Raw genomic sequence first — 14,461 nt, 5'->3', positions numbered from 1 at the left:
ATTGGTTGAATGAAGTCAGAATATCATGTCAGTTCCAATTCTGTGACTTACTAGAATAAGGTTAAACAAGTCACTCTGTCTCACTAGAAACATGAGGGCACTAGGAAAAATCATTATTATGATTATTACCCAGCTCTGAGGATTGATGATTATAAATTATAGAAATTAACTTTTCAAGAAATGTTCTAAAAACAAAGATCTTTATATTTGATAAAATGGACATGATCTTCCAGTTACCCTTCTTCATAAAAGTATTTACAATCTATAGGTATCTTTGTTACTTTCATTAATTCCACTTAATTCCTGATAAATTTATAGTTGAAAATGGTTTAAGTCAGTGGCTGCCAAACTCAGATGACTGAAAGTCCCTGAAGAACATTTTCAAAATTCTGATTTCAGATCCCTGTCCTAAATTACTGAATCAGAATCTTCTGGAGAGATGTCTGAAAATTTTGATTTTTCTTTTAACCCATTTCCCATTTAGAAAAAAAAAAAAAAGGTGGCTCACTGCTAGTGTTAATTTAACATTACACATAAGAGTGCTATGTTTTCTAGTATTTGAAATTTCCAGCAATTGAGAATTACTATATTTTATAAATGGAAATGTCACTACTAAAACAGAATGTTATAAATAGACTAATGACATTTGTTTACAAAGGCTATCAATATACCAGAGTGATGTGAAAACGATAATAAAAGCAAAATATTTATTGGTGAACTTTGGGGTAAGATTAGAACTGTAATCTGCGAATTATCTTGGGGTAAACGCTGAATCTGCAAGCACCACTGGAGAGTATTCTTGGAACAAACATGAAATGGGTTAAAGAAAAAAAAAATGTACTTTTCTTATGAATAGCTTGAATTATAAAGGTTTTGAAATTTTTTACTTAAGATTCCCTTCTTTGAAGCATTTACGTGCAATATACACTAGATTTCTGACTGGAATAAAAAAGTAAAAGAAACAAAAAGAAAAAGAAGAAATAGGTAAAGATACTCATTATACAAAATAATAGATATTTAAATGAAGACTTTTAGAGTATTTAAACACATTTTGAACTTAATATCCATAGATAGCAAGATTTTTGTCCAGTATTCATTGAACTAAACAATGTAGACTGTTGACACGTCTCTATAAACAAGTTCTCTATATTAAACACTATGTGATAACATGTTTGTGTGTGTGTGTGTATTTCAAAGTTTTGTTTTGAACATTCAACATATGTATATAATTTTAGAATGTAATCTTCTAAAATGCTGAAATATTAACCCTCTGAAGTTATCTTAGGCCATGTTAAAGTACCTCTACATGTGTTAAACTGATTCTTTTAGAAATTGTTTTGTTGTGTTTTTATGTTATTGTGAAGCATGAGCATTTGTCACTTTCCTCCTGTAAATAAATTTTATATTAAGAAATAAAACAATTGAAGCGGTTGCCTAATAACTTTGAGTTCAGCATTGAAAGCCCTTGGAAGGTACCATGTAAATGTTTAACCACTATGCAGGTGTTCAGCATAGTGATTAAACATTTATATAATTTACAAAGTGATCCCCCCAATTACTAGTACACATCTGACACTAGATATTACTGACTATATTCCCTATGCTGTACTTTACATCCTTGTGGTCCATGACTATTTTGTAATTATCAATTTATACTTCTTAATCCCTTCACCTTTTTCACCGAGACCCCCAACCTCCATCCCATCTGGCAATCAGCAGTTTGTTCTCTATGAGTCTGTTTTCATTTTGTTTGTTCATTTATTTTGTTCTTTAGATTCCACATATAAGTGAAGCCATATGATATTTCTCTTTGACCAAATAATTCAATCTTAAAGATTTAAAAGTGAAGAATCTAATTCAATCTTAAAGATTTAAAAATGAAGAATCATAAGGTATATTTGAATCAACTATAACAATTCTAATAATGACTTGGAACAGATAGGTAAAATCACATGTATGAAAGTTTTAAGGTAAAACAAACTATGTAGGCCCTTATTTTGCCAGACTTTCCTCTTCAAGCCTAGACTGAGACAAGAACTACCAAGCAGTAAAGGCCCATTCTACGACATTCTATATCTACTGATTCAAAAGGACTCAAAATTGTAACTAACCCGGTATTCTAATTTGAGACAGAATTAGAAAATAATACAAAATTGACATCTTTGAAGTCTGACAATAAATATCAGAGGTCTCAGAAGTGTTTGTACCCATATCTTAAGGAAATAATTATGGATGACAAAAAGGATTTTGATAACATTACTCTTAATCACAACAAATTGTAAACATCCCAAATGTTAAGTAATGAATTATTAAAACAGTACAAGTTTTCCCCTAATATTATGCAAGATTTAAAGATATTTTTCAGGAAATAATTAAATGCAATAACAATCATGTTATAAGTGAAAAGACACAATGTTATCAAACAATTTTATCAAATAATATAGCATGTACTAAAACTCTATAAAGTTATGAAAAACGATGGTAATGACAGTGAATACCGGATAATAATAACCTAGAACATTTAAATTTTCTTTGGCCTAAATCAAATATTCAATTTTCCCATATTGGTCATGTATTTCTTTTATAAGAATAAAATAAACTCTCTTTATAACTTTTTTTTAGAAAAAAATAGCATAGGGTCACCATTTAAAACTTAAAATATGTATGGGTCCACACACAGCCCTTTTCCTGGCTCTTCCTCTTCTGTATTTATATAATTTTCATTATTTAGCCATTCTCCCCACTAGAGTTTACGCTTCTTAAGGCCACATCTTTTAGTAGTCAAGGCATCAACTGTTACAATATAAGTAGTAAACACATATAATAAAAACAAAACCATGAACTAAAAAATTTGTTTACATCAAGAAATAAAATTATTTTGATAATTTGGGAGATTCAGAGGTTAATTTATTTTTTAAATTCTAAGATCTTTAATTTCATATTTATGGGGCAAATGAGCATACTGAGTCAAAGCATAGAGATGAAGACAACACTCATTCATTTATAATTTTTATTTATCTTAACGTTGAATCAAAATGTACCTATATTTTATATTGTTTTTTAAAAAGTCTATGAAAAAATAAATTTTAGAGTATCTAATATTAAAAATATAAAAATATTAATATAGAAAGGTAAAGAAATTAAAACTATGGTAATGAGCCTTAACATGTTCTATAAACCAAGCAACTAAAGTTCAAACTGTTAAATATAAATGCAGTCTTTCAAATACTTAAATTCATCACATTCAGGAAGACCAAACTCCTTGTCCCCTCCACTAGCATATGCAGGTCAAATTTCCAGATAGGAAATAAAAATCTTTTCATGTTTCTGCAGTTTCATAATTGCTCAACTTAATGTACCTTAATATAGCAAAAGGAATAAACAGGGTTTCTTTGCTACCCAAGAGCTATGCTTCAGTCTTTATATGCTTAAATCTAGAAGAAGCAGTAACAAAAAAGAGGAAGAAGAAAGGAGAGGTGCTAGCAAAAAAAAAAAAAAGAGAGAGATTGAACTTAAGTACCAATTGCAAAAATCATTTGGAAGAAATGTGCTCGTTGCAATGGAAGAAATACATGAAGAAAAATTTCTCTATGAGCACCAGCATTTTCAATATATTTAGAATGATTAAACATGTTATATGTCTGGGGAATTTATTATTAAAAATGAATCTAATAAAACAAGATAAAGTGAAAAAGAGTTAAAAGTCAGTTCTCATCAGATTATCTAACTATACCCACCTCTCATCACAGAAACACACACACACACATACACACACACACGATACTTGGTCATTCTCTTGAAACACATACCTCCTTGTTTGTTTAATTACACCCAAGTCTCCTTGCTTGATTACACTCACATTTAAAGTAATTTTGTTCATTTTATGAACACTGAATTCTAATTTTGTTACACTGTTTAATTAAAAGTCTTCTATATAAACTGATTCTTATTAATCTCTAGTATGACAATGGTTCTCTTTTAAAAAACACTAGCAGATATTCCATTCCTGTATGTGCTTTAGTATCACCAGTTTTAATAGCAATTTCATTTAATTAGCTTTTAAAAAATTATCACTGGCCAAGGTTATAAGTGTGTAATTCGCCTCAGTGGGAAAACAAAATCTTTAATACCGTGAAACTTTTATATAGTAAAATCATCATAAAAGCCTCTTGGTAGTCATTATTATCAAACTATCTCTGGAATATTAATATGATCTTGAATCCTATTTCTCTATAATTTAATGACCACATTTTTCCTCTTAGTAAATTCATTCAAATTGAAAACAAAATCTCAAAATGAAAAATGTACATTTCAGGAAAGTATAGATTTCCATATGCTTAGACTTATCTTCTCTAAGCACTGATTAATTAAAAGCTCAACATTTGAAGAGTCTCCTAAAAAGAAAAATTAACATTTTAGTAATGTATTACTTTATGAAATCTCATATTTTCATGATGTTAAGTAATACATACAGGTATATAGGATGTTTTATCTTTACGAAGATCAACTGGTTGTATAGGATTGCAGTTTGGGCAGAGCTAATATTAAAAATCTCATAAAATTTTTCTTTTCCTTGGTTTCTTTGCCACTGTGTTATCTTCATTTTCTTGCCAACTTTTCTGTTTCACTTATTACCTCAGCTTCACCCTACAGGTCCTTAAAGGGATATGTTCCTTAAGGCCTGATGTTAATTTCTTTTTTTTTTCTTTTTCCTTTAAGACTGTTTTCTTCATTTCTCAGAGGTTTAGCTAATTACTGACAGATATTTGCTCCAGAGCTTTCTTCTGAGGCTTTGCTCCTAATTTCAGACTCTCAAATTCAACTTATTCAAAGCCAATTCATATTCATTTGCAATAAGGAGACAAAGATGTTAGTTATTGTGTGGCCCAAATGCTGTCAGTATATTAGTCAATAAAGGCAGCTGAGAAAGCTAATGACTCATGTGAACATTATATTGAGTGAGGAAAAAAATAAGTCTGACTGTAACACTATTAGAGTAAGCAAACACAGGCAATTGTTAAGTATTATGGTTATTCAGATATAAAGTGATTAAGGCCTGTAATAAAGAGACAATTTGTTGTAATAATGAATAAATGAAGTAAGGGAGAAAATCAGCAAAATCTTGGAATGCTATCTTCAAATGGTTTTAAGGCTGAATTGTATCCCCCCCCCCCAACAAATTCCTATGTTGAAGCCTTAATCCTAAGTACCTCAGAATATAAAGTATTCTATATTCTGAATACTTATTTTGAGCTAGGAAACTTAAAGAGATGCTTACATTAAAATAAGGTTATTAGGGTGGGCCTAATCAAATCGGACTAATGTCCTTAGAAGAAGGGACATTTTGGACACACAAAGAACACCAGGGATGCATTTGCACAGAGGAAAGTTTATGTGAGGAAACAGCAAGAAGGAGGCCATCTGCAAGCCAAGGAGAAAGGTCTAGAAAACACCCAAACTTGCTGACACCTTGATAAAGACTACTATCTTTCAGAAATGTAGACATAAATTTCTGTTGTTTAAGCCACCTAGTCTGTGGCATTTTTTATGGAAAGCTGACAGACTAATACAGAAGACAAGCTTAAAGGAGATGCATACAACATACCATTAACCCATTGAATGAGAACTAGTAGTCTGACTTACAAAAATTGGATTATTAAGGTTTGGAACAGAACATTTTTAACCTATTTTTAATAATGTCTATCAGTTATATTGGAGGTGTTAATTATGCCCTTTGAGTAGTAATAAAACATTATATATTCTATGTATTAGAGGTGTTAATTATGCTCTTTGAGTAGTAATAAAACATTATCTATTCTACGTATTAAAGGTAAAACATAGATACTATACTTTATTATTTTCCCTCTGAAATGACTTTCCCTTGACATTTTTTCTTGTTCTCTCTTCCTCCTGTATTTCTCTTATATTCTCTCTGTGCCTTCTATACCACCATACTCCTTTCTCTTTCTATTCTAAGCCAAGTTTTTCAATATAGTGGTTCATAAAGTTAACCTGCATTCCCATTTACTCCATATCACCTTGAAATCAGTACATGATTTCATGTCTATCCCTGCAGAACCCACATATGTGTTCAGAGCTCTGTGACTAGAAATTGGGTATTAGACCATTTTTGAGGATGGAGGAGAGACATACAATTAAGCTGCTATTTCTGTTCTACATTCACCATCCCATTTAATTTCACCTAGGGAGATAACCAGTACCACCTAATTGCCAACACAAGTGGGCCCCATTGAATCCATTCCTCATTGGATTCTTATGTATATTGACAGTTGATTTTAGTTTTTCCTTCTTCGTCCTCTTCAATTTCTTAGATTATATAATATCATCTTTTCATGGTTCTTATCCTACTCCTCTTTCTTGAGATGTTAAGCTATCTTATATACTGCCTGTCCCTCTTTCCTTCCCCATTTACATCTCTATCCAGTCATATTTCTTCCCTATACAACAGGCTTAAAATCCAAATCATTGCTGGACAGCAACTTTTGCATGTACCATTAGCCATTGGGACACAGGGTTATATTCCCTATTTCAAATAGTAGCTCTACTATCTGCAAAGTTTCCTCATCTGTATACTTTGAAGTCACCCTATACACAACCAATGAATCACTAAATTCTGAAAAATTCATCCATTTAATAGTTCTTAAATGCGTTATTTATTTTCTTCTTTAGCTCAATTCCTACTGCACTAGGTAAGGCCTTCAAGATCTATTGCTCAGACTAATGGAACAACCTCTTAACTGGTCTCTCTAACCCTGGACTTGGCCACTTACAACCATTTCCTATCCTATTATAAGAATAATCTATTAAACATATAAATCTGCTTAGGATACTCTCCTGATAAAGAGCTTCCAGTCATTTCTCTTATGCAAGGGGATGTATTTCATAAATACATAAACATCTTATTATAATTTACAACACAATCCTTAATAATTATAACATATTCATTCTATTATTTAGGTATACACTAAAAAACTTTATGCTAGATAACTTTTTAATATTTATTACTCACCATATTTATGGGATCAACTGGTCCAATGCTGTTTACATAAATGTCAGTTTCAATTACTGTTGGCCTCACTGAAAAATACCAACAAAAAAAAATGGTCAAAGATACAACCAGAGGTTGTGGTAAAAAAAATCTTAGTTTTAAAATCCTCTAAATGAGTAATAATATTTATTATTTAAATAATAAAACATTCCTCAAGAGGAAATGAAGAAACATTGCTCATTATAAAACATAAACACCTTTTCACTTATAATGTGATATATAACTAACAATGAACATTTTGAGTGAAAACATTCCAGTGTTCAACATAAAAACTGTTAAAAATATCTATATCGTTCATTAAAACTAAAGAAGCTAATTCAATAAAAATTACTAGATAATTTCCTCTACAATAGTCATAGAATTTTAGAATTTGAATGGGTTTTAGAGCCTGTTGTTTGTTCTCACCTTGTTCCTCCCTTGTTAACAGTATTCCTGTATATTGTTTACAGTTCACTTCAGTGTAAAGTGGATTTTTATTTAAATCTCACAGAGTATATGGTATGGCTATCACTATGATTTCATCTATTGTGTTTTGCATACAATCATTTGTGTTTTGTTAGCCTTTAAACGTATATATAGTATTTTATTTTTATGCCTACAGCACCGGTCTTCCAAGGTGGTCTCCCATCCAAGTACTAAACAGGCCCAACCCTGCTTAGCTTCTGAGATCAGACGGAATCAGGCGCGTTCAGGGTAGTATGGTCATAGGCCTATATATGTATATATATATATATATAGTATTTTTATAGTCTATCAGAAAGGTGAACTGTTTAAATGTTTATCAAAAAATATGTTAAATAAATATCTACAATTGTGCTATATTTGATTGTGATTTAGGCTTTCAACCTTTGTCAAGTATTTTTAGTTCTTATAATTAGGCTAACTGTAATAATGATAATGATAACTTATAAGATTTTTTGTTTGCTATGAAAACATTCAGTTTCTTTTATTCCTCTTCCCCCACCAAATAAGTTATAAAGTGTTCATTTATTGATTTAGCAATACTTGTTGAAGGAATGTGTGTAAAAGATTCACAAAGTAGACAAAAAAGAGAAAAACATTTTGAGAAAAAAACCCTATCATATATTTCATACAGATTTATAAAGAGATAATGTAAATGAAATAAAGCAGAGAAACCAACTTGTAGGGTAAAAGTTTCTAAAGTAGCATGTTTTTAGTAATATTTACTCAATTCTCCTTTCTAAACTTTATTCAATTTCTCTTTCCGGCCTAGTATTTACCTCTCTTAAAATTCAGACATCGTGTCCCACCTGCCAGGATAAACCTCCTCCTATATAATACAGAGCTGAATCTACTTGTCTGAGTCTCTATTTAGCCCCAAGTCTTCCTGTCTTTGTAACATTCAGTCTGGCAGAGCTTCCAGGCTAGCATGCTACAAGGAAAAACTTGAGGCGTTTTGAAAAGCAGTGTCTGTATAATTATATAACAATATTTATTTTACCTTTTACAATTAAAAAAATGACACAGAAACATAACAATATCTACATAGCTTTTTTTTTTCTTCAAGTGAAGATTTTTATTGTATGGCATTCCTATTTTCTTAGAAAAATACGATTTGTCAGAAATAATTTTAGTATGCAAAACTATAGGTTTTTAGACCTATACAATGTAATTAGATCTGCTAGCCAACCATTATATTTCTTAAATAAAAATAGGTCAGATGCTTTCTAGGTTTTATAATTTAACTAAAGCTGATGACTTATGATATGCATTTCTTTAAATGTTTGCCATTTATTTTTGACTAGCTAAGAACTGTAGGGAATAAATATAATATAGTTAAGCTAATTATAGCTAGATTTATAGAATGATTTTTGTGAAAGCCAATTAACAAAAAGACAATATGTTTATTAGTTTCATTTTAAGCATATTTATTACCACTTATAGGCAATTAGGTACAATGTACCAGTCTCATTTAATTCGATTTTTTTTTCAGTTCACCTGATAAATCAACAGATACTGAATATTTGCTCCTTATTTCATGATCCTAAGGACTGAAGACTGTCTATGCCAAGAAGTAAATAATTCCTGAGGACTTTTTAATATACAGGATACACTTTTCACATTTACAGTGTAGAGAGTTTAGATATGAGTGGTCTATCCTGGTTTTCCGATATCAACATTTTCTTGGCAAAATATAAGACAGATATGTGTATATCAGAAAAATATAAACTCTGGCTTTAAGGCATAAGCCATACTGAAGTATTCCACAGCCAACATAAATCAATTTCACCTGGGATAGGCCAAAAGAAGAATCACATTGACCAATTCAATATCTGACATTATTTGTACCCCATTTTATAATTTTGATGAAATTTGGTTGAATTGGTATTTCATCTAATTTTTTAACTTCAGCCCCAGAACAGGAGATAGAATAAACATGAAAGTGAACTAAAATATTTCAGATTAAATGTAAAACTACAACTAATATTATATACTTTAAAATATATAGTAAATAAACAATAACAGAAAACTGTAATTGCTACTTAATAATGACTCATTACCACTTTTTTGATTCATATTTTGAACAAGGTTTGAGTGAAATCACTTAAAATATAGATTTCTTAGTAATTGAGTCAGTACTTTATCTTAGCATTATGACTTTCTCAGTCCAAAGTTTGTTTTATTGCAAATTCTAGTGATGTTTAAAAGAAAAACATCATATTTTCATTCAAAAACTGAAAATAAAACTAAAGGGGAATTGTCATTCCAAGGTTCATTTGGAAATTTTTAGAAAATGCACAGACAGAAATCAAAGACCCCCCCCCTTTTTTTGTGATAGTGTAACAATAACTGAGAATACGGTGTACTACCTCAGCAAATTACATTTTTAATAGATGTAAGGCAAGTAGAGATGACAGTGGATTACTTTAGCAAGACTTCTTTATGCGCTGTGATTTCTAAGGACCTTGTTTTAAGTATTGCACCAGAATATAAGTAAACTCTCAGTGGGAGTGAGTATACAGAAAGAATGAACATTCTTTTCCAGTTAACTTAAAGAAAATATAGAGAATAGGAGGAGAAAGAAAAAATTTAAAAAGAAAAACACAGTGAGAATAATAAAGTTTCCACACAGCTTAGGCAAAGCCAAAGTAGAGTTAACTAGTAATAGGTAATCAGTTACTAATTGGAATATAAACTAAAATTCTAAAAATATTTCCTCCATAATTGTATTTAACCATGTTTTCTTAGATGCCCACTTTTGATTACTAAAATATCTTTAGCAGATTTTATACATTTTTAGTCACTTTTGGATATTAAAATTAATTCAGATCAATTAAAAACTCTAATCCTGGAGAGTAAGTTTAATAGTCTTTTTTTATGGCTCAGAATCGGCATAAAAAGAAGAAGAAAAAAAAAGCCCGCGATGCAGATAAAGCAGTTATGATACATAGACTTTGAAAGAACTATGACTGTGTTCTTATTGCCTAAAACAGACAGCAGGGGTTCTCAACCCAAAGATGTCATATGTGGGTTCATATACATCTTCCCAGGTCTTACTAACAAAGAAATGTCAGTTAACGCCATCTCTCCCACCAGGTTACATGTGGAAAAACAGATACTTGGATACAGATAGATGAAAAGGTACAGGTGAATAAATAGGTACAAACCTCAGGCTATTGGTTGAGATATGTCAAATAACTATACATCAGAAGGGAAAGTTTTACAAAAGAAAATAAAGCAATTTTGGCCGAATGAAGGTTATTTTTGTTTACACAACCTGACTAACAAAACAAACTTAAAGCTTCTCTAGAGGAAATAAATCATCTGAATATTCATTGTATTTAATATATTATATCAAAATTCAATAAAAAATTAATACACATTAAATGAAACAGAGGCAAATCACCTTAAATCAAGTGGTAAAATTTTTAAAAAAATGTTTCTTAAAAAGTTGCATAAATGATCAAGACAATGTGATTATCGAAGATGTTAAAATAACTATGGTTAACATACACAAGAAAATAGATAAAAAGATGGCAAATGATAAAATAATTAAAATCAACTCAAAAATCATGTGTGAATACTACAAGTGAAAATTATTAAACTAGAAAAGAGGTCAGTAATAAAGAACAAATTGAGAAACAGAAAAAGAGAAATAAGGACAATTGTATAAAATTATATAAGACATACTAACCATAGGGAAAATGTCAAATATATCTGCAAGTGGGGTCATAGAGAAATTGAGATAAATAAAATATTTGAAGCAATACTGACTTAGAATTTTTCAAAAGGAATGAAAGAATTCAACACATAGATTCAAGAAGTCCTGTAATCGCCCCCAAATACCTACTAAAAAGAAAACAAAAAAATCTTGGGATATTATACAAAATTGCAGAAAAGCAAAGACAACCTAAAATCAGTCATAGATAGAAGATGTTTTACTTTTCAAATAGTAACATTATTGTTGAAAAATGATCTTTCAACAAAAATAATAGAAGCCAGAAGATAATGAAGTAATGCTTATAACATTTGGAAAGGAAATAATAGCCATTCTGGGTTTCAATATCCACTGAAAATATTATTAAAAAATGAAAGTGATACAAAAATATTTTTATATAAAAACCAAAATAATTTATGGTTATGAAACTGGACCAAAACAAATATTATAAGAAATATGTTTCTAAATGGAAACACAGTTTTGAGGAAGTAAAGAATACCAGTGGGGTAATTTCTTGGTAAAAGTTAATCGTTTTTAAACACTTTAACATAATAAGAATATTGTCTTTTGGCATTTCAAGATGTAGAATGAAAATACAAGGGTATAATACTAAAAAAATGACTAGAATTATGTACTAAATGACTATGATGTTTTTGAATTGTGATAAAGTTATTAGTTTATGATTAAATCTAATCAACTAAAATGAACTAAATGATAAATGGTCATATATTTAATAAGATAATATAAAGACAAAAGAAAACTATAGCTACTTGATGAGTCCAAAAGAGGTAAAGAATAGAGAAAAAATAAAATGTGTATAGAACACATTAAACAGATTCATAAAACAGAAAACAAATATAAAAGCAGTAGATTTAAAACAATATATATAATAATTATTTTAAATATATCTGCACTAATCGTTCCATTTAAAAGAAAAAGATTTTAAGACTTAATTCCTAGGGAAATAAAACCCAAATACAAAACCGCTATTCAACAGAAAGTTTATAACAATCATAAATCTGTATGTACCTAAAACAGTTGCAATATGTGTAAAGCAAACACTAACTGGACTTTGAAAATATAAATAAATCAATGATTGCAGTTAAAATTTTTTAATACATGTTTTCAGTAGATATATAGATTATTTGAGCTAAAAAAAAAACAAGTACATTCTCTAGTAAAATAGAATTATGCTAATTATCAACAAAAATATATCTAAAACAAAGTCTATTTTTTAATTAAGCACTATTCACTTGTCTAGTTCATGTGTTCAAGAAGTTATTACAAAGAAATAAATTATGAAAGGCTAAAGCAATTCTTAGGGGACATTTATATAAATTTCCTATGTCCTCATTTCCCGGTATTTTCTCCAAAAAAAAAAAACAAAAACAAAAACAAAAAAAACAGTGCAGAACAACAAAAAAATAGAAAAATAGGAGTGCAAAAAAACTATGGTCTTGGCATAATTTGAAGATGAAGAATGTATAAATTTCAAAATGACTGTAAAAGAAAACAAACATAAAAACACAAGCTCTTTCTCACCTCTGTTCTAATTCATGATTTTGTGTAGAGCAAATCCAGCTAAGATAAACTGGGGAAGAAAGATGACAGTTTTTTTTACCTGAGGCAGATCTTAAAGGATAACTAGTGACACATTAGGTGAATTATAAATCTGAAAATATTTTTAAGTGTTCCCTACGACCATCACAAGAACTAACAGGAATGGGATTTATATTTGATGTGAAAGAGCAGCATTCCAAATAAGCAGTTTTGAGGCAGAGGAATGTGTCAAAAAGGAAAAGAGAGGTGGGCTTTTGGAAATTGGGTGATAAAAAGGGAAAAATAGTGAAAGGGAGAAATTTCATGTTCTGTAAGAAAAGAGAACCAGTAAGTAGAAAATCATTTAATTCTTTCCCCAGCACAAAACAAATATATAACACTCACAATAATAAATATATTTAAAGTATCTTAGCTTTGTTAATAATGACATGGGGGGAAGGGAAAATCAATGAACTAGGAGTCTTGCAAAACACCCATGAACCACAGAAGAAATAGAAAAATAGAAGAGATCCATGCAAAGTTGCTGAAGAAATAAGAAATCAAGAATCAATATAAATCAACTGATGATATCCTCTCAAAAAAATAAAAATAAAAAACAATAAGCAGAAAAAACCGTAAGATAATACTTCAATCAGTTAAATGTATTTAAACGACTATTTAGGGATAAGAAAAATCCTCTTGAATCAGAAATTTAGAAACTAAGTAAAAAAATGCCCTCCCCCACACACAAATGAGAATAACAAACATGAAGATACAGAGTATTGATTGAACTTAGGAAAAAAATTAAAAAAAAAAAAAATCGAAAGACAACTACGAGATATCCAAAGATAAATAACACTAAAAAAAAAAAAAAAAAAAAAAAAAATAGGCAGTGGGAAAAATCAAGAGAGTATAAATGAAATAAAGATAGTTTGGCAAATAGAAGGAAGGCATATTATGACCAGCATTCCTATAATTATAATCCATGAATCCATGAAAAGGAAAAGAAAACAATGAAAGAGAACCAATATTGAATACTATAATGTAAAAGAAAGAAGGAAGGAAGATGGAAAGGAAAGGAAAAAGGGAAAAGAAAAGATCTTTCCAGAGATGAAAGAAAACTTGAAATTTCATTTTAAAAAGACATATCAGTTACCTGGAAGAAAGGTTACCCAAAATAAGCAAGTATAAGACAAATCCTATTAAAAGTATTCAATTGAAACAAACAATAATCCAAAAGGTCTTCAGGGAAAAATAAGATGAAATAAATTACAAGGGCAAAAGAACTGTTCTGACACCAAATTTCTCAAAAAGGACACCCAAAAAATGTCAACTTTGAAATAACCTACTAAGAAAACTCAGTGAAAGAAAGCTTGAATCAGTATGTCCTTCAAGCATCAAGTCAATGGAAAAAAGTGTTCAACATACAAAAACTTTTCAAAAAGCTTACCTGTGTAAGAGATGAGTGGGAAAACTTCAGGAAAAAGGGAGCAAGAACAAGCATTTTAACATATATTGAGGCCTAGTAAATATTTAAACAAAGATTGAGACCAGGATGTGAAACTAATTTAAAATTGCTATATGTTTTTGCAAAGCAGAAAATATGCTAACTGAAAATAATTGAGCAAGGAGAAGGGAAAGAATAGAGAATGCTCACCTTTGTATGGAATATC

At 29.8% G+C, this 14,461-nt stretch overlaps 1 protein-coding gene and 1 non-coding gene across 4 annotated transcripts in view; both read right to left on the bottom strand.

Annotated features, from left to right (window-relative positions):
* The window catches only part of GABRG1 (gamma-aminobutyric acid type A receptor subunit gamma1), a 62,893-nt gene that overhangs the window by 27,918 nt on the left and 20,514 nt on the right, over positions 1-14,461 (bottom strand). For all 3 annotated transcript variants that reach the window (XM_016145841.2, XM_016145831.2, XM_036227967.1), the window contains one exon: positions 7,031-7,098. In XM_016145841.2, the coding sequence (XP_016001327.1) occupies positions 7,031-7,098 (68 nt within the window). The remainder of the gene's footprint in view (positions 1-7,030; positions 7,099-14,461) is intronic.
* On the bottom strand, positions 7,662-7,779 carry LOC118608844. Its single transcript, XR_004953214.1, has one exon. It is a non-coding gene; the product is annotated as a 5S ribosomal RNA (ribosomal RNA).

This window comes from Rousettus aegyptiacus, unplaced genomic scaffold, assembly GCF_014176215.1.
Source record: "Rousettus aegyptiacus isolate mRouAeg1 unplaced genomic scaffold, mRouAeg1.p scaffold_m13_p_10, whole genome shotgun sequence".
Taxonomy (NCBI): Eukaryota; Metazoa; Chordata; class Mammalia; order Chiroptera; family Pteropodidae; genus Rousettus; species Rousettus aegyptiacus.
Note: the sequence above shows the minus strand (reverse complement) of the source record. Positions and strands in the feature narration are given on the sequence as shown.